This window comes from Melanerpes formicivorus, unplaced genomic scaffold (assembly GCF_026170545.1).
Source record: "Melanerpes formicivorus ecotype bairdi unplaced genomic scaffold, bMelFor1.0.p_v2 SCAF_23, whole genome shotgun sequence".
Lineage (NCBI taxonomy): Eukaryota > Metazoa > Chordata > Aves > Piciformes > Picidae > Melanerpes > Melanerpes formicivorus.
The window spans coordinates 10,062,883-10,083,664 of record NW_027142375.1 but is presented as its reverse complement, the minus strand read 5'-3'; the positions used below and the strand labels follow the sequence as shown (position 1 = coordinate 10,083,664).

General features: G+C 42.8%; 1 protein-coding gene across 1 annotated transcript; it reads right to left on the bottom strand.

The window, feature by feature from the left end:
* Nucleotides 1-817: 817 nt before the first annotated feature.
* AGR2 (anterior gradient 2, protein disulphide isomerase family member) lies at nucleotides 818-6,938 on the bottom strand. The gene is made up of 8 exons (XM_068152487.1): nucleotides 6,889-6,938; nucleotides 4,831-4,968; nucleotides 4,499-4,562; nucleotides 4,371-4,423; nucleotides 3,151-3,224; nucleotides 2,712-2,775; nucleotides 1,731-1,814; nucleotides 818-1,137 (listed from the first exon to the last, which is right to left on the bottom strand). Exons 2-8 carry the CDS (start codon nucleotides 4,958-4,960, stop codon nucleotides 1,088-1,090), a joined length of 519 nt encoding a protein of 172 aa, XP_068008588.1. The 5' UTR covers nucleotides 4,961-4,968; nucleotides 6,889-6,938; the 3' UTR covers nucleotides 818-1,087.
* Nucleotides 6,939-20,782: the final 13,844 nt, after the last annotated feature.

Below are 20,782 nucleotides of genomic sequence, written 5' to 3'. Positions count from 1 at the left end.
TTATCAAACTGTAGAGAAAGGGCTGATAACAACAGCTTCACGTAGGCTGGTGCTACAGAAAATGGAGATAAAACAGGCTGGGCACTACAGAGCTTAGCTAGCTGGTGAAACTGGAGATTAAAAGCTGCCTTCCTGTACTGGTTTTGGCTGGGTAGAGTTAATTTTCTTCATAGTAGCTTGTATGGTGTTGTGCTTTGGATTTGAGACCCAAAGAGCGTTGATAACAGGCGTGTTTTCGTTCTTGCTGATGCTTACATGGAATCCAGGCCTTTTGTGCTCCTCAGAGGACCTCACAAGCAATTAGGCTGAGGCTGCACAAGAAGTTGGGAGGGAACACAGCCAGGACAGCTGACCCCTCACTGCATACCATGTGACATCATGCTCACCCTGTAAAGCTGAAGGAAGAAGGATGGGGGCAGGGGCAGCATGGGTGTATGGAGTGATGGTGCTTTGTCTCCCCATTTAACTGTTAGGTGTGACTGGGGCCCTGTGTTCCTGGAGGTGGCTGATGAGGAGTAGTGAATGGATCCCTTGTTTTGCTTTGTTTGCATGTGCAGCTTTTGCTTTGTCTATTAAATGTTTTAATCTCAACCCATGGATTTCTTTCATTCTTACCCTTCCCATTCTCTCTCCCATCCCTCTGAAGGGGATCAAGCAGTTGCTGTGTGCAGCTCAGCTGCTGGCCAGGGTTAACCCACCACAGCCCATTGCCTTCTAAAATGCTTGGATGCAAAATTGGAAGCTGGGGTCTCAAGTAACACAGCAATTTTACTCTGACAGTGGTAGATAATAAGGAACAAACCAAAACACACCAATGTGTTGTATGTAAACACTTGAAATGGATTTATTTTTTAAAAAAATCATTTTTACAGTTGGACCACACAGGGTTCTTCTGCATGCCTTACAGTAAAAGCTTTCAGCTCTTAAAAATGCTGTCCAGTACAAAAGTGCTAACGTAAAACTGTAATGTTTATGTATATAAACCAGCACTACACATCACTAAATATCACTAGATAGCCTCTTCACCAGTTTCAATGAATGGAGAGGAGACAGAGGATCATAGTACTTGAGGGCTTCCTTCTTCCCCTCACAGCTCAGTCTTCAGGAGCTTCAGTGCTTTCTGCATGTTTGAATACACTAGAAATGAAATATTCATACGTGTTACTTTTTGTGGTTGCAAATTCCTTTGCCAGCAACTCTAACTGCTGGAGAGAAAATGTCATTATTATTAAAGCCTACTGCTGTTTGGATTCTGATGCACTGTGCTCTTCCAAGCACTTGTGAATGTCATCTGTTTAATTTTGGCTGGTGAGAACATACATCTGTTAATCCAAACACAGGCATTCACAGGGCAGAAGTGAGAGCTCTGCAGTGATGTGGTGGGGGCTGTAGCTCACAGCTCTCCCCTGCTCTCAGAGGGTTTCCTGACCTGGCCTGGCAGGGCTTGTTCTCACCAGTGCTTGCTGTGAGTGCTGCTGAATTATGCAAGTTCCTCTTGATGTATGCTGTCCTTAAAAACAGATGGATGCTTAAGGCTCTAGGGCTCTGGCATCATTCTCTTCACCTCGCTGAGTTTGAGGCTAGCATACTGTTTAATTTTAATCCTACTTCACTGTCTTTCAGCAGGTACTGATTGTGAGAGTGTGTAATATCTGGTGTTACTCCTTGTTGTATGAAAAGCATGACTGCTTTCAGAGCATTTCAGAATATTTCCCAGACATCCTACTTACACAATGAAATGTCAGAGGGCTCGTATGCATAGAGACGGTTTGAGTATCTTCCAGTAATATCTGCTCTCACGGTCAGGGAAGGATCTGGAGAAAAAGGAGAAGAGAAGTTGTAGAGAACAGGATTAACCCCAAGCAGAAGGGAATAAAACTTTCTGTCTTTCTTCTTGCTCCTTAAATGCTTCTGCAAGATGATTCTGCTTCCTCTAGTAACAAAGAGGTGGTTCTTGGACTCAGTCACTGACACTTCAATTTTAAGTGTTTTTGCGGGTTTATTAAGAAGGGTCTAGGTTTAATTCTGATCAGTGTTGATCAGCCTTGCACCCTGTGCCACTCTATAGTACCTGAATGACCTTGGAGGCTGCTTTCAGGCTACAAATGTCATTAAAAAAAAGAAATAATAAAGGAAGAGATAACATGGCAGTTGCTTCTGTTGAAAATGGTGATTGTGCCATAGATTTATAAGGGTATTTGTTACTGATGCATGTATTCAGTGTGCTGGTTTGGAAGAGGGAATACCTGGGTATGTGTGACCACTAATACATCTCCAGAATGCAAATGCTTTGGAGGAGTTTGTGGCACACAGAACTGAGTGCTGAGATTTGAACATCAGCCAGTGAGCTGCTGTTCCTGCAGCTTCCAAGATAGTGCTACAAACTGAGACCAGAAAGGTTTACAGTGTTTCTAGAGATAGGAGGATGAGCAAGGCTGAGCCAGTGTTTACCCATTCCAGCGACACTGATACCATGTTATTTCAATGACATGATGGGAAGAATTCCATCTTTCATGGAATCCATGGGATAAGAATGCTGGACCTGTGAAGATAATGACCTGTCTGGGATTCCTTTGAAACTTCACCTAACAAAACCAACTAGGAATTTTATATTTCTCATGGAATCAAATCCTATTAATAAACCTGAGGATTTGAGATGCATAGTGTGGCAGGGACTTCAGCCTGAGATCAGCTTTGGTGCTTGAACTCACCTATGAACAAAACCCGAGGGACATACTGGCCGTCAGGAGCAAGATTCTTGTCTGTGGTTTCATACTTGAAGAAAACAAAGTAAGTTCCTGGTCAAAGAGGGCATGTGATTTCCCCCTCCCCCCTTTTACTTTCTGTTACAAAATACAGCTCAAATAACACACTTTGCAGTTTAAAAGATTTGCTGTCTGGGATGCAATCATTTAATGTCTGGAACTGCAAACTGATGATAGCAGCTCATGTTCTTATTAAACTTGAAATTCCTTCGTATTTTGAGTTTATGATAGCTACAGATGAAAAAGACTTGTTCCTAAATATATTATGCTTCAGCACTGGTCATTTTCCTAGCCAGCCCTAGCTAGCTGACTGACTATAGCTAGAGAAGCCATACTTAAAAATAGAACTTTATTGCTTCTAATGAAATATAACTGGGAAACTTACCACAAGGTTCAGGAGAATGAATTTTTCAGCCAGTTTCTGTATATCTTTATGTTCAGCAAAGACCTTCTTGAGGGCTAGAGTGGAAACAAACCAGAATATAAATAGGAAATATGCCCCTGAAACATGCTGTCCTTGAAAAAGAAATTTGAGCCAAATGATAGAACAAAAATGAGAATCCTCAGTTTACAATTAGAGCAAATGAAGACTTTGTTCCACAGGAAGATGATCAACTTATTTATATTCTGCAGGAAAGAGTGATTCTAGCAGTACAAAATGTCCTTCCTTCCTTCAGATGATGCAGCTCACTCAAATTTGTCTGCTCAAGTGTGAATTTGAGCATTTGATCCTTCAAACTGCCTACTCCACTATTGCAGTTTCTGGCTCTGGTTCTTAAGGCACTGGCAATACAGTGTGTAGGACTTCAGGCTGAAAGGTATGGAAAGATTTTGATGCTTGTACAAAGATCCTTCTGGAGTTACTGGAGCACAAAGGTCTTACTGTGTGGATTGGCTTACAGGAGCGAGGGCCTTCAGGTAAATTCAGAAACACTGGGAAAAGAGCAGTCCCAGTTACCAGAAATCCCACAAGAGCACAGTTTCAGCCCAGTTTGATTGAGTCCCTGGCTGGATTCAGGCTCAATCATCAATCATACTGAGGGCCGAATACAGTCATGGAATTATTTTGTTTGGAAAAGACCTTTAAGACCACCTAATCCAACCATTACATGGCTTTTTTGTGTTAATTCTGACTTTTTACTACTATTGGTCTTGCCATAGGTTTTGACTGATGGTGACATGAACCAAAATGATGTTTGTCACAGGGCAACCCCTGCTGAGCACATTAGAAAATACATACATGGCACGGTGGCTGGAAGAATACTTCCCCATGCCTGTGCAAGGCAGCATTTTTTACCATAAGGATGGTGGAACACTGGAATGGGTTGCCCAAGGAGGTGGTTGAGGCCCTATCCCTGGAGATACTCAAGGTGAGGCATGACAGGGCTCTGGGCAGCCTGATCTAATTGAGGATATCCAACTTAATGCAGAGGGGGTTGGACTAGATGAGCTGTAGGGGTCCTTTCCAACCCAAACCATTTTATGATTCTATGATTTCATGAGGCTTGCCCAGCAAAAAGCAGAATGGTGGCCAGTTGTCTTTTTAAGCAGCATTTAGATATGGAAAACCAGATGATTGATATTTTTTCAATGCAAAGGACTTACCTTGGCTGTGTGGGCAGTCTTCCAGGTGATGGATGATCATCAGGGGTTTGTTGCTGGAAAAGAAGAGTCCTGGTTAGGGGCTGGGGAGGTGCAGGGGGGTCTCAGGGGTGTGGAGCATGGTGCTGTACCTGTGCTTGGCACGGAAAAGGGCTTCCTCGTAGGTCTGTGTCCAGATGAGCTGGTCTCCCCAGCCTGTGAGGAAGGACAAGTGGCACATTATAAGCAGGGATAGTGACCTTGTGGCTTTGAGAAGCCACACTGCCAGAGGGTTTTTAATTGACAATAAAGGGGAAGGGGGTGTTAGGAAATGCTAGAAAATGTATTTGCAAAATGAGTTGCCGGGAAATTAACGTATTAGGAGCACAGGAGTCATAACTTCAGCAGATTGCACTTAAAACAATTTGTGGTGCTTTGTTTTGTTCGGGGTTTCTGTTTGTTTTTCTGTTTCTTTGGTTTTTACCTCTGGAGAGTGTCTGAGGCAGTTTTGGCTTAGCCGTAGTTTCCTTTGTCTCCTTCTTGCCTGCATCCTTTGCCAGAGCACAGGAGATCACAATGAGCAGCAAGAACACGGACACGTAACTCTTCTCCATGGCTGCTCCTGCAACAGATGAGGGAAACTTCAAGTTGTGCTGCCTCTCACACTGGGCTTGCCTTGAGGCACACAGCAGATAAGGACAAAGAGAGCTGCACGTCAAGTCACAAGTATGCAGCAGGGTGAGTCAGGGCTGAAAGGAACTGCTCTAGGCAAGGCCAGGATCTGGGGGAATGTCCAGGAAGGGTGAAGTTTGCTAAGCAAAGTACTGTGATGGACCTGGCTGCATTCTACTGCTCTATTCATGCTGTTGGTCTGTGATCCTTTTAAGATGCACACTTACATGTTAGTTTCTCTCTCTTTGTGTTTATTGAATTTGCTCAGAAAAACAACTGAGTTTTGGCAATTTCAAAAGTACTTGCAAGTCCTACTGAGTTTACACTTCTACCTCAATCTTCCACTGTTAACAGTAACCCAGCACCAGGTACTGAAACATTCATTGTGCAGCAGGAACCACTCAAATGAGAAGTGAAAATTTTAAGCTAGGCTTTATAGTGAGCTGCTGGTGTAGGCACAGCTTAATGCTGTCCTTGAGACTTCCAATCATGTCTTCCCTCTTCTCATCTAATCTTTAAAACAAGTAGAATCTATAATAAATAGAGTAGGGAGGAGTTGCTGTGAAGAGCCAGAACTGAAAAGCAGTTTGCTGGTTTAAGCAGAACAAGTCCTAGAATCATAGAATAGTTTGGGTTGGAAGGGAACTCAAAGACCATCTAGTTCCAACCCCACTGCCATGGGCAGGGACACCTAGACCAGGTTGCTTAAGGTCCTGTTCAACCTGGCCATGAGCACTTCCAGGGAGGGGGCATCTACAACATTCTTGGGCAACAGGTGTCTCACCACCCTCAGTGTAAAGCATTTCTTCCTAATATCCAGTCTAACTCTCCCTTCTTCCAGCTTAAAGCCATTGCTGCTCATCCTATCACTACAAACCCTTGTAAAAATGTCCCTCCCCAAAGCAGAAGACTTCTCATGAGCTGAACTCTGGAGCATGTAGAGGGAGACGAGACATATCTGATGGGAAGCTCCTCAGCTGGAATGCTTCTTTGAGGGGGGTAAAAGATTTTAGCAACATGACCATATGTGTCCTCATTAGATTTCCCCCTCAGAACTAGGGCACCAATGTAATAGGTACAGCAAAAAAAATTAACATGTTCAAAAAACAACACAGAAAATTCAAAAGGTTCATGCAAAAATATCTACAGGCTGAAAGCTTTAAAATTCAAGCAGTGAAACTGCAGGGAAACAGAAACACTTTTTCCGGGTAGGAACTGCAGGAGGAGACCTTAGCTTAGTAGTACAGTGCTCTTAGCTGCTATAGACCTAGATCTCTACCAGCAGACCACAAACATCCAAAAAGTCACTGGGCATAAAATATGATTTTTGCAGCAGACTGCTTTTCAACTCTAAGGAAAGTCTCCCTGGCAAGGAAGAAAATTGCATAAAGTTAAATTAAACCCAGTGGATTTTCAGGGTTGCCTCAAGAATTGTTTTGCTGGAGCTGTATAGCAGAAGTAATGCTTCTTGAGAAAAGAAAAAACCAAACCAAACCAAAACCCAGCTGCAAAAAGGCAAAGAAACCAAAGACCAGGCAAATGTTATGCTGTTGCTGGTGTAGAGTGCAGAAAGCAAAGACAGAGGTACATTAAACCTGCTCTTTCAAAACTTCTCCTCCAGAAGGCTACGTGCACTTTTTGCTGTGTTTCCCACCCTCCCCCCAAATCCCTCCTCTCCTGGCTATTTTAACCTGCAGAGCCAACATTTCTCTGCACTTTTTATTCGCTTCCTAGCAAGCTGTGTCGAGCTGCAGCGACACGGTGGCAGCTTTTTCTTTCCTTTGATGGGCTGCACCAGCCATAGCTAACTTGGGCTCACAGCTCCCCCAGGTCCTTTCCCAAGCAGTTAGCGAGCCGTGCTGTGCCTTACCTTGTTTAATGTCCCAAGCACCTGCCGGAGTGCGAAGTGTGAATGCTGCCCTTCCTACTGCCTATTTATGCACCTTCACACACCCAACTCCACCCACAAGCTTTCCATTTGAATACTGCTTCAAAAGAACTAAACTTTCCAGTTTTCTCCCCACCAAAACATCTAGGAGTAAGTTTGTAATGAAAGAACGTTGGTTTCCTCTCAGATGCTGTATCTAAAGTTCAGAGATGTTTCTACAGGCTTTGGGGACGTTTATTAAAAGGTGATTTTTTAAAACATTGGCAAAGATCCAAGTCCAGGTAAGCCTGAGTCAAGATTCCTGATTTGCCCAAAGAGTGATTTGTCTTTTTTTCATTGGTTGGAGGAGGCAATATGGGTTGGTGTTCTTTTAATCCTCTGAAACAGTTAAATGGATGAACTTTAGATGATCAGCTATGCACCTTACACAGATCCGTGTACACATGCACGTGTGACGCCACATAGGAAAACTGCAACAAAACCTAAAAGAAACTTTGTAAAGAGCTCCACAAAAAATGTATTTGGAAGCTGTAACAATAAGTGGTGTTTGCAAGTGGAGGTCTAAATAAACCTTAAATTCAAATTCTATGGCTTGTTAGGTGTCTAGGCAACTATTTTTAACCACAATGTCAAAAGCAACCATTTTATGTTTCAGGTACACGCATCACACAGTCACAGAATTGTCAGGGTTGGAAGCGATCTCAAAGATCATCTAGTTCCAACCCCCCTGCCATGGGCAGGGACACTTCACACTAGATCAGGTTGCTCAGAGCCTCATCCAGCCTGGCCTTAAAAACCTCCAGGGAATGGGCTTCCACCACCTCCCTAGGCAATCTGTTCTAGTGTCTCACCACCCTCATCATGAAGAACTTTTTCCTGACATCCAATCTGGATCTACCCATTTCTCATTTTGCTCCATTTCCCCTAGTCCTATCACTACCCAACACCCTAAAATTTCCCTCCCCAGCTTTCTTGTAAGTTCCCTTCAGATACTGGAAGGCCACAATAAGGTCTCCTCAGAGCCTTCTCCTCTCCGGACTGAACAATCCCAGCTCTATCAGTCTGCCTCCACAGGAGGGGAGCTGCAGCTCTCTGATCATCCTCTTGGCCCTTCTCTGGACATGCTCCAGCAAGTCCAAATCTTTCCTGTAATAGAGGCTCCAGAACTGGACACAGTACTCCAGGTGGGGTCTCGACAGAGTGGAGTAGAGGGGGGAGAATCACCTGCCTCAACCTGCTGGCCATGGTTCTCTCGATGTATAATACAGTACAATGTATAGGGAAGCAAAACTTTTCCAGGAGACCGGAAGAGCATCCCTAGTGTTGCACTAACTGCAGGTGATCCTTCTTTAGAGGTCAATACTATTCTGTCCTCAACAATATATGCTGAAATTAGTGTGTTCTCCTTGACACATGCCTCATATATTTCAGTGAGATTATAATCATGTGTTCATGGGTAGTGAACTCTTAACAGTTCAGCTGAGTAGATGAAATCCATCAGATATGGATTTTTCTGTTCGGTTTAGTGGCCGTGACAACGTTGGGCTGGTGGTTGGATTTGCTTATCTTAGAGGTCTTTCCCAATCTTTATAATCCTATGAAATTCACAGTGCTCTCTGATGGCTACTAACAGCACCCTCTTTTCCCCCACAGAACATACTTAGGAGAAGGTAGTGCTTTGGATCCCACTTTGGGGTTTTTCTTTTGGTTTTGTTTTAATCTTTTGCAAACAGTGAGGAGCTCAGCCTTTCCCACATCTCCCTTCTTAGGGTCTGAGACTGTACCCAGCCACTGGCTTAACTTCTGACTATTTTTCAGGGGCTTCTGACTATTTATCCTTTCTCTCAGTGACTAAATCCTGCAGGAGTTGCCCCAGGACAACCTGGAACAAATTAGGACTGTCCCAGAAGATTTTTCCTTTTTACTTTAGCTGCAGAGATCTGACAGGTCCTATTACTGTTAATATTTAACATCTTTACAAAACCAGTCACTGGGCTTTTCCTTTGTGTTTCATTTCTCTGGTCTGAAGGTACCTGTGGTCCATATATCACACAGAAATCAGCGCAATTTTGGTGACTGGTATTACAGCCATTTTAAAGGCATTTCTGAAGTGCTTCATTTTGGCTTGAGTTTTGTGATATATAGATTTTACAGTTCCTAGAAGCAAGGGAAATTCAGACAGTTTTCCTAATTTCATATCAAATGTGTGCTTTCAAAATTTAAGAGCTGATATACCTCTGACACCTATGGCAAAGGCAGATCCCATTCTATTTCCCTCTCCCACTGAAATAATTCAAATGCTTATCTTGAAGATTATAGGTAGGTGCTCTCTGGACTGGGATATGGCATGGTGATCCATGTTCCCAGTCACCCATGTCAAGACCCTTTCTTTTTGTCTAATAGCCTTTTATGCTGGAGCAGGCACCAGACCTCAGGTACTCCACTTTCCAGCTTAGTTCTTGGTTTGTTATGCAAGAAATTGATTTTTCTTGCACTGGGTGAGGAAACTTTTGCTAATATGTGCACAACTAAATGAGAGACAAGGAAGGACTTGGTGTCTTGTAAGTGATCCAGGGAGGCAGTGAATAAGGGAGGGATTCTTTGATAAGATTAGGAAGCTGGGTTTGCTCCACAGCCTTTGGTGGTGGGATTTGTTTGTTTGGTTGGTTGCTTTTTAATTTTAATTTTTTTTTAATCAATGCCTAGTAAATCTATCTGTTCAGGGAAGTTCCAGCTGAACCCACTCAGATAACTGCTTTTCTTGCCCCATGCTAATAGACATTACTTTTGCTTTCAGAGCAATATCCTAATCAGCATCACCTCTGCAATGAGGCTAATTTGCTTTGCCAAGTTATCCTCTGTTACTAAGAGTGTTGGTCTTTTTCTCCAAGCTGTGCAGGCTCTAGTGGTGTTAGCACCTTCTGGTCAGCTCCTTGGTTTGTGTATTTGTCACAGAATGTGCAGTTCCAGTCAGTCACACAGACTGACCACTCTGCAGCAGGTCTCAGAGTTGTCATGCCTTAGATATTCTGCCATGTCCCCACCATGTCCACATGACAGTACCATTTTTTCTCCCTCTACTCCAGTCTGAACAGGATGAGAGTCTTTGCTTGGAGAGTTCTAGCTGCCTTGTCAAGGTTAAATCTGGGACTCTGCAGTCTCATTTTCTGACTTGGATTTCCCAGATCCCAAATGCAATCTGGTTTTATCAGCTAAGTCTCCATCACAAAACTATAAAACTGTCTCTCTAGACCTGTGCTAAACTCCTCTGTTTTTACCTTCTTCTGTTCTTCTTCCTTTTTTTTCTTCCCCCCTCCCTGGGTTGGGGTGGGAGTGGGGATAGAGAAGAGAGTAATGGGCCATAACAGGTGTCTCTTCCAAACACCCTGAGCGCTGTTCTCTAAATTTCTCTCTAATGTCATGATGAAACTTCTTGACCAAAATACAAGAATTCTCTGGGCTTGTGTAGTGTTTTGAAGAGGAGGATAAGGGACTCTTTCTAACTAACTGATGGAATACTTTGGATCCTTCATCTTTGTAGCACCTGTTCTGCAGCTGCAGATGCGCCAATATGTGCCAGGGTTCAACCAGATGGAAAATGCCCAAGGACTCCTCCAGCAAACTGGACATGAGCCAGGGGCACGCTCTGACGAAGGCAATCAATATCATTGCCAGCATGGAAAAGCAGGTGAGGCCACATCTGGAGTGCTAGGTTGAGTTCTGAACTCCCCAATATGGGAAAGATGTGGCCATAATGGAACAAGTCCAGCAAAAGGCTTTAAAGATAGTGAAAAGATGGAGCAGCTGCCACTCAAGGAGGGACTGAGAGAGCCTGGAGAAGAGATGGCTGAAGGAATCTCATCAGTGTGTGCAAATAGCTGCTGAGAGGGAAGTAAATATGGAACCAGGCTCTTCTCTGCGTCATCAAGTGACCAAATCAGAGGAAATGGGCTCAAAGTGACATTCAGGAAAAGCCATGCAAATGTAAGATAGAACTTTTTTTGTGATGTGAGGATGATGTAAGACTGAAATAAGCTGCCCACAAAAGTTGTGAAATCTGCATCCTTGGACACATTCAAAACCCAGCTGGATACAGCCCAGAGCAACTTAGGTGACCCTGCTTTGAACAGCAGTATTGAACTAGACAATCTTCAGAGATGCTTTCTGTTATTTTGTGATTCTACATATGTACTTTATACAAAAGAAAGGTTAAATAGTACAGAGGTGAACTGATAATTAAACCCAGATATATCCCACTCTCAGCTACAGCTGACCTGTTGCCACATAGAGGTTAAATTAATGGAAGGATACCATGCCATGGTCACAGATCAGGGTAGTGTGGCAGGAACAGTAACAAATGGCTCTCAACTGTTACCCATGAGGTGCTCATGTTTCACCACCTTTTGGGTCAGAAAATGCACAATTATAGTTGTAACATCCCTATCTGAACAGTTGGTTGGATATTTAAGCCAAACATAGTGACTTAAGGCAACGTGTACTTAAAGTCTTGTTTAAATGTTACAGCCTGGAAATGGTGCGCACACTCCCGCAGGTGGTGACACTAAACAAGCAGTGTCAGTCACAGGGAGCTGATAGGAGGATGGGTGTTCCTGCTCTCCTACTGGCCCAGTTCCAGCCAGTGGTATGATGATAGCCTGACTTTGTCCTGGTCTTCAAATGAACAAAGCTCCTTTAAAACTTTCTCTATTTTTCTGTTTTTGGTAGCTGGTATAAACAACACTATCCCAAATCTGAAGAAGTACTTCCAGTGCTCCAAAGGCTGAGATGTATTTAAGTTATCACTCAAAAGACTCAGAGACTGGGACAGCAATCAGCTGTCATTTCCTCTCCCTCCCCATAAGATCATTCTGGCAGCTGAGAATGGCTAAAATAGAAATGGGCTTAAGCAATGTGGACTTTTTGCATCCAGCTGTTCCCTGTATCCAGCTGCATAACTTGGAGATTCCCTGGGAGGCAGGGAATTCCTGCATAGTCAAATCTCAGGTGGTCTAATTTCTACATGTCAGAGATGGAGATGTGAGCATGATCTGAAAGCAGAACCCTTGAATCTTCCTAAGGAGCCATATATATATGTAAAACTGTGCATGCTATGGTTGCAATGTCAATGGTCTGCTAGGAGCCACTCAGGCTTTCAACACATCTGAAAGGAAATTGTGAAGTGATTTGTCATTTCTTATTTTCTGTGCAAAGACCTGCTGCTATCCTACTTTGATTAGTCAGGTTTTCAGAGCTGAATGCACTGAGTCATTACAACTCCCAGCATGCTGGGATGCCATTTCCTCTGCTCTTATTTGATATTGTGCAGCCACTGGAGCTGCAAAGCAATCAGGCAACTGGTGGAGAGCTGCTTGTGGTCAGCAGCCTGCTGCACTCTGCAGGTGTTGCTGGGCAGAAATAACCTGGTGCCAATTGTTAGCATCCACCTGCTCTCTAACGTGGGAGGTGGGAGGGTGGGATATAAATCAGCAGCACAGTAAGAGTGAGGGAAATGTCTTTGCTTGGTTAGTGGGAAGCTCTGGTGCCTGCTACTTTGGTGTATTGGCTAGCAGTGCTGAGGTCATAGATGTTAATTCAGTATGCAGTGCTGCTCTCCCCACAGACTGTAAGGTTTAAATGTCGAATATCTTGCTGACAAGCAAAAAAGCTGAAGAAACAGAAAGTACCATATAGCAGTCAGGTAAGTGGTGTCAGTTACCTGGAGAGAAGCAAGTAATCTATGCTATACTCTTTGGTAATGCACAAATATGGGGGTGCCCTGTGCCAACAGACTGTAGGCATGGAAGCCTCTAAGTATTACCATTTTCATTAAAAGTTTGCGACAAAAGTTTTCACTTGTCTCATATGATGATCAAATAGTAACCTGTAAAAAGCTGCTAAGCTCCATTGTCTCCCTCTACTTCCCACTTTAAAATCCTGAAAGAAATACAGAGAGATGTCCTCTAAAAGTCAAAAATTACCTGTAGCTTTAGGTGAATTCGATGTGGCCATGTGTGGGTTGCAAATGTCATGCTTGCATATGTGTGAAGCTTTGCTCTGTGGTTAGGAGTCAAAAATTACCTGCAGCTTTAGATTAATTCAGTGTGGACACATGGAGGCTGCAAATGTCCTGCTTGTGTACATGTGAAGCTGTGCTCTGTGAAATGTCTTTCTGCTTTTAGAAAAAACTGAGTCTATCAGATGGTGTTTCAAACTAAGGATGCCATCATCATTCTTTTATTAAGGGTGCTTACTATACTCAGGTTTCTTCCTTTCACTGTCCAATCAGATTGCCACACATGTATTTCCTTGCAAACTTCCTGGTGGCTGTGCATCTAGTTTGCTTGACTTTGACTTTTATGCAGGTGCTATGCAGAATCAGTCCTGCTTTGTGTTCATTCTTATCCTGGTTCAGCCCCCAAAATAAATAACATTCTTACAGATGGTTGTTTAAAGCAGAGTCATCATAAAACCCTAGGAACTGATGTAAGCAGTAGCAAGCTGCATCTTGAATTGTGAGACTATCCTTTTGGTGACTGGCACTGCTCTGTCAATGACACTTAAGCATGAGTGCACCATGATAACAGAAATTTTCTAGCTGTCTCTCTGAGGCAGTCAGATTGGTTTAGAAATAAAACCACCTTGTTTTTTCTTCAGGAAACATAGGGTTATAGATCTCCTGATGCAAATAGTTCTGCCTTTCAATTGCAGGCTGAAAGCAATTCTGGGAGCTGCTGAATTGTTTGAATCTCTGTGTGAGCTTGGACTGCTAGAGCCTGTGGTGTGAAAATGTGTAGCACTAAACACATTGTGAGGTGCTCCAGGGAGGGTGAAGTGACCATTTACTGTGTGTGCATTCAGCTAGCAGAGCTCAGCAGTGAATCAATCACAGGCTTTTTAATGTGCCTTCTAATTCAGGGAACCAGGGAAAAGAGTTTAACAAGTGTGTTCCAGGTAAATGGCACGTCTTAGAAAAATAAAGATACTTAAAGATGTTAATGTTAAAAGATCTTCATTTAGAGGAAGAAGTGTTAAATTCACAGAAGTGTGGGGGAAATGAAAGTAGAACTTTGTGTTTGCAGGTGATTTAAATTGAAGAGAAAAATTATTCCAGATGAAGTTTTCCTCCTGTCACTAATGTTGCTCTTATAATGCTGCTGAAAGGCTCCTTTTGCTCTGCAGGGTCCGATTCTGTTAGCAAGGTGAATATTTAGCAGGGTGACTCTATTATCGAGGACCCCTCTGGGAAAGTCAGTTTTGCCTTCATTGAGAGCACACCATGTTGACATGGCTTTTTCCTGTTGCCTGTTTGGTGAGCAAACAAACCTTCTGTGAGTTCATTCAGTGATCTGGTTCATACTAAGCAGAGAGGCTTAAGCTTTCAACATCTCTATGCAACTCTCTTAAATGTATCTGAAAGCAACTTCTAAAAATTGGTAGGTTAAAGAAAAGCTCTGTTCTTGGTCATTTGTGATAAGAATTCTGCTTGATCAGAATTCTGAGTCCTGCTTAGGACTACCTGCAGAGAGCTGGTGAACAGGAATTTCTGATAGTAACAGCCCTGGGTGTTGGCTCTCTCCTCTGTGGTACCATAGCAATTTGGGAGTGGTTTTGTTTAATTAATAATCAAAATACTCTTTCTGCCTTTAGTTTTATTAGGGAAGGAGGGAGAGGGAAGGAGAGAGAGAAAGGGTGAATTGGTGGTTTATCACCACAATGAAGTTTACATGTTATGGTGGATAAATGGCAAAAACTTTTTTCTGTCCATGAGCTAGGATATCTTTTGACTTTCCTTTTATGTGTTTTGTGCAGGGTGGTATTACATTCTGAACATACTGGAGAGGGCAGGAATGCAGTTCTCAGTCAGCAAATTTGAGATGGCTAAAAGTTTATCGTACATGTTAAACAATAGCTTGCAGCTAGGTTGTACAAAGAATGTTACTGCAATTTTACTAACAGGAAGTGAACTCAATGTAAAAGAAAATACAAATAAAAGTTCCATCCATTAATTTTTTGGGGTGAATATTATGTCACTCTCCTGTTCTAAGATTGCTTTATTCTCTAATTTGTTCTAAGACAGTTTTAAAGATACTAATGCAAGAACCAGCAACATTTATTTCCTATTAGCTTCATGTGGCGTTTTGGAAGTGCTGCAATAATATCAGTAGTTCTTTGTTTTAATGATGATAGAATAGAATAAACCAGGTTGGAAGAGACCTTCAAGATCGTGTCCAACCTATCATCCAACACCACCCAATCAACTAACCCATGCAACCAAGCACCCTGTCAAGTCTCCTCCTGAACACCTCCAGCGATGGCGACTCCACCGCCTCCCCGAGCAGCCCATTCCAATGGGCAATCACTCTCTCTGTGTAAAACTTCCTCCTGACCTCCAGCCTGAACCTCCCCTGGTGCATTCTGAGACTGACCCCTCTTGTTCTGGTACTGGCAGCCTGGGAGAAGAGACCAACCTCTGCCTGTCTACAAGCCCCCTTCAGGTAGTTGTAGACAACAATAGGGTCACCCCTGAGTCTCCTCTTCTCCAGGCTAAGCAACCCCAGCTCCCTCAGCCTCTCCTCATAGGGCTTGTGTTCCAAGCCCCTCACCAACTTTGTTGCCCTTCTCTGGACACGTTCCAGCAAGTCAACATCCTTCCTAAACTGAGGGGCCCAGAACTGGACACAGTACTCAACAGCACTCACCCCAGGGCATATTCATAGCTTCTGCACCACATACAGCTTCTAGATGGCAGTGGAGACAGATTCAGGGCACATTCATTTACTTATCATTTCACTCAAGCTTCAGCAGAGGGGTCAAAACAATGATTTAGGCTACACTTTTGACAGGGCAGACTGGAGGTTGAGTGAGTTACTTGTTGTCAAACAAACAACTTTATAAGAAAGATAACCTACTTGTAAAAAAAATTCCTAGTGAAGCCTTCCACTACTTATTTCAAACTGTAGAGCTCCAGTCTGAAGCCTTACAGTGGTACCACTGAAGTGTTTTGGGATATATTAAAGTCTTTGGGCCTAAGCTTTGAGTGTGTGATCAAAGATTGTGATTTTTACTGTGTCAAATTGTCATTTTGGAAAAACAAAAACAATAGTCTGAGAATGAGAAGGAAGATTTTATTTTTATTACTATTATTTATTTGAAACTTCCTCATGCAACAGAAATGAAATCTCTTTTAAAAGTAATCACTTTGGCTTCGCTTCCCAGAATGAAATTGTGTTGAGAAGAATTGCTTGCGTTACCTCTGAGTCATGGGCATCTAGTAAGAATTGGCAGTGTGAAGGATTCTTGAAGTGAAAGCATGAATCAGTTGAAGTCAGTATTTTAGACAGGATCTAACAGTTTGGTGGGAGATTGGCTAGGTGAAATAGGCTAAATTGTAAGAAGATGGTTAGGAAAAATGTGGCATGACAGATGAAATATGTATTTCTTCACAGGAGTCTTCCGCTTGAGGCAGAAAATCAGGTATTGGGATGTTGCCTTGAAGAGTAAAATGAGGTTTAGTGCTGCTTCAAGTGCAGTGAGCCTTTTGAAAATACTACAGCTAAAGATTGGGTTGTTTTTTTTAAAGTTCTGTTGATTCAACCTGTAACTGCAGGACAAAATGTCACTGAAAATTGAGCAATTTTGGACTCAGCACCTGGTTCCACACCCCAGTTTTGCATCTGATGCCTACTATTACTGAATTTACTTGGGTCTCCCTGCTCGGTTACCCTGGTGGTGTTCTTGGTTAGAAACACTTTGTTAAATGTGGGTTAGATGTTTAACACTGCACAATGGCTGTGGTTTTTACCTTGCCTGAGGAGTTTGTTTTGGATATGAACCTGGGGCTTTCTAGAGTTCTTGTTGAGCATCTCAATATAACATCTGCAACTTAGGACTATTTGTTTCTTTAAAGGACCTCTGCCATTTACGGCTCCAAAAAGGAAGGCAAATAACCAACAACTGTAAACACTTTAAATGGTTACTGTAGATCAATTCAGTTAAACTCCCAATGTTATTATATCAGGAAAAGAAGTAATATAAATGGAAATGTGAGAGCACAAAGTGCTTGAGAGGTTGCCGGTGCCAGAGCTACTGAAGAAGAGTGATGCTGTAGCTGCACAGGGCAGCAAAGGAATCAGCAGGTCACAGGATAGCTATGTGAATACTTGGAAAATCTGATGTTGGGTGTGAATTCTTGGTTCATGTGATATGATACCATGAGATATATTCATTCCTAAAGGAATAAATTTGACCTATGCAGCACTGCAGTTATTTGGAAGATAGTAGTGATCATGCTGTCATCTGGACAGCTGGAGGAGAGGTTCATAATTCTAGGTGGTTAGGTAACTGCTTAGGCAGGTGCCTTAATTCCTACATGGTCCTTTTCACTAGTCACTGCCAGATTTCCCCTTTCTTCTTGGGTCAGCTTGGCTATATTGCTGAAGAACCTTTCTGTCACTAGAACTATGTAAAGAGTTTCGCTTCTGCCAGACATGGTTTTTAAGGTTAAGATAGCTGAGGTATGCCTGTGTATTATGCACAAATGTTCATTTAAGTCCTGGTTCCTCTCCAGTTCCAAGGACTGGCTTTGAACCAAGGCACCAGTTAGAGATCTCAGCCCACTCCCTGAACATCCTGGGGGCATGGTGATGCATATATCTGTGATGAGAACTCTTGGTTTTAAAATAATGTGGCAAGGAAAGGTTTTTTTACCTGCCTCAATTTTTTTTTTAATTAATTCATTTTTCATCTTTCCCAATTATGGAGATGTCAAGGTTTAATGACCTTTGAAACACTCATCCTGTAGCACAGAATGTGGAAATAAATCCTGCATGTGTTTGGGTATCCTGAACCGGACGTGCTGGTGGAATTGTCCTGGAACCACCTTCCTCCTAATTCCTGCTTTTAGCTCACTTACAAAGCTAATTGGATATAGTTTCTCCATGTAAACTGTAGCTTGGCTTGTGCTTCTACTTAGTTTAATGACTAATCTCCTTCCAATCTATATATGTTTAATCAGGAGATGACCTGGGTCAGATAATGTCTGCTGCAAATGTCGTTCTACTTGCTGTATGTTTCGCTAAGTGATAGCAAAGCTGTGGAGAAGTCCTGTCATGCAAAGCCCTTTTCAAACACTTTTACTGAAGGAGATAGTACGTGTCAGACTGTGAATGGCTGCTTCCCTGTTCCTTACTGCCCTGGTGTTTTCAAGAACAGTTTCAGGGATGCCATATACCCCTGCTATATTTATCCATGGAGGTTTCTGCTTCTCAAGCTGCTGCTATTTTAAGTTTCAAAGAACTTCCTTTGGTATTAAACAATTATTTATAGGTTGGTTATGTTTAGTTAATTGGTCCTAAATCTCAGATCTGTTTTAAATCTTATTTGCTTAGATTACTATTATCTTTCCTGGTTTTAATAAATGTGTATCTCCACATATAATCCAAGTCTGCTCTACAAACTTCAAATTGCTGTTTGTGTCAAATCTCCTTTTATTTTATTTAAGACATTTATCTATGGATGACTACACACAGACTCCAGAAAGCACAAGGTGGTCTTGCTGAAGCTGTGACACAGTAGGTCTCTTTTTCTGTTAGTATTTAGGAGCAGGAAAAGTGTGTCTTTCATGGCCATTTCAAACACTGAATATCTCTTAAGACTACTGCTTTGTGTTGCAAAATAAAAAAGCCTTGTGGACTTTTCTGCTTGTTTTGTGAAGAATGACGTCAAGACTATGTATCTGAGAGTCTTTTTGTCATGGTCAGCAGCCAACATTTAGCACTAACAACACTGTCACCAGTGGCACTACCTTGAAATGCCAAAGCAGAGCCATTGCCTGCTCCACTATGAGTAAAACTATTCCAAACCAGTAAGTCATGTGTAGGGAAGGAGGACTGTCAATTTGAATGAATCTGCCCACTGACAAAACACATGCTGTCTTCAGCAGAGGCCAGGCCTCCTGTTAGTTCCTGGTCTGGTGTCCATGACATGGCTGGTGCTAAATGAGATCACTGCCTCTCTGGTGAGGGAGATGGCAGTGGATCAGATCTGCCATTCCAGGCTGAGGAGAGTCTCAGTGATGACTCTAATTGACTCCTACTGCCAAGGAGCCCAAAATTATTGACATAGAATGGTCTGGGTTGGAAGGTACCCCCAAAGGTCATCTAGACCAACCACCTCTGCAGCAAGCAGGGGCATCCTCAGCTAGATCAGGTTTTCCAGAGCCCTGTAAACCCTTGCTTTGAATATCTTCAGGGATGGAGCCTTCACTATCTCCCTTAACAGGGCAACCTGTTCCACTACCCTCATGGAAAAGAACTTGCTCCTATGCTAAGATGCTGCACTGAGCAAACAGGGGGAGGGTAGCCTGTTCAACAAAGCCTCTAAATAAATCCATGTGGGTGAATAGCTGTTATCCTGACCCTGGATGTTTGTTTCCCTCCTGCCTGATTATTGCAGATTAATATGCTGCTTTTTTTGCCCTTGAAATATTCTGGGATTGAGGGGGTGGAGGAAACAGTAAATGCTATGAAATAAAATGACAGGGAATGGTTTTGGAAAGCTTGATCATTCTTTCATATTGTTTGCCTACATTTACTTTCCCTTCATTGTAAATGTTCTGTAAGACCTTTGATCCCTGAGCTGGTCACATGAAGTTCATTGCTCAGGGTGAGGCCCTGCTGTGCATTCAGTGAAGTTATTGTATCTGTGGAGAAGAATGAAGGGCCATGGGCTGCTTTGTGCAAACCAGCCTGGGAGGCTGTGTTCTGGAAATTCAGCTGCCCCTGCAGAGGGAGCAGCATTGAGGTGCAAGCTGGCTGCTGCAACTGAACCTGCTCTGCCCTGCAGTGTTTGCTTGGTCTAGCAGGAGCTAGGAGACAAGGGACAGTATGAAACAGCTCTGGCTACTTTGCCAGCGTGTAGGATCCTTGATGAAACAAGAGTCATCATGCAGTGAAAAGGGAAGAAAGCTGCCCTGAGGTTTCTGTGCTGGAAAGAGAGGATGTGATGGTCACTTCCGGGCTGTTTCCTCACTGGATGCAGCTCTGCACTGCAGGAGGAAGTGAGGGATCAGGATGGTGATGCACATGCTTAAGGTGTGAACTTCCTGTAGATAGGAAAGCATGGTATTATCTCCCACAAAGCCTATAGAAACAAGTGCAACTGCCCTTCACATGAGTGACTTTGAGCAACTCCTTAGTGGAGACTATAGTGAATAGCTGCATTGTGAAGGGTTTGGCTCACTTTTGTTCTCACTGGTGCTTCAGAGAGAAGGATCTCAAGCTAAATAAAGATGAATACAACCAGTGGTGTAATAAACCGCACAAGGACAAAGAAGATTTGGGCAACAATCAAAACTCTAGGCCAGGACCAAAAGTTTGCTGTCATGGATACTTATTATTTCTGGGTTCTTTTATTTGTGCAGCCAATTCTGTAATGCAGAACAAGACCTGCTGTTCTAATCGGAAAAACTATTGTACCTATCATTTTACCTTAAATTAAAGGTGTTAGTTATAGTACTTCTTCTGATTGCAAAAATTCCTCTGCTTTAGGAATAATACTTCGATTATCTGTCCTGCTGATGAAATAATATGCCAGTCACTTTTGAAAGAAATCAGCTGGAGAAGTATTTCATAATTTACACTCCTTGCCATAGAAGTTGCCACTCTTCCCTTCTTGGATTCATTTACCAGCTCAGCTAATCCACGTGGCCTTGCTTTGGTCATGCCTATCATTCTTCTTCACCCTAGGAATGACCACAGGAGAGGCACAGCCTACTCATATGAGGAAGATGCATGGCCCAGTCATAAGAAATAGTGTGATGTGTAACACTGTTAATGGGGAGGGCAGATTTCCCAGCTCCTTTCCTGACAAATCCATG

Bases quoted from the DNA above. Each gene is read 5' to 3' on its own strand.
- AGR2 (XM_068152487.1), bottom strand. From the start codon at position 4,960: ATGGAGAAGAGTTACGTGTCCGTGTTCTTGCTGCTCATTGTGATCTCC. The intron at 4,563-4,830 runs GTAAAAACCAAA...CCTTCCTCACAG, and splicing joins GCCTCAGACACTCTCCAGAG to GCTGGGGAGACCAGCTCATC. The intron at 3,225-4,370 runs GTAAGTCCTTTG...TTTCCACTCTAG, and splicing joins AGACTGCCCACACAGCCAAG to CCCTCAAGAAGGTCTTTGCT.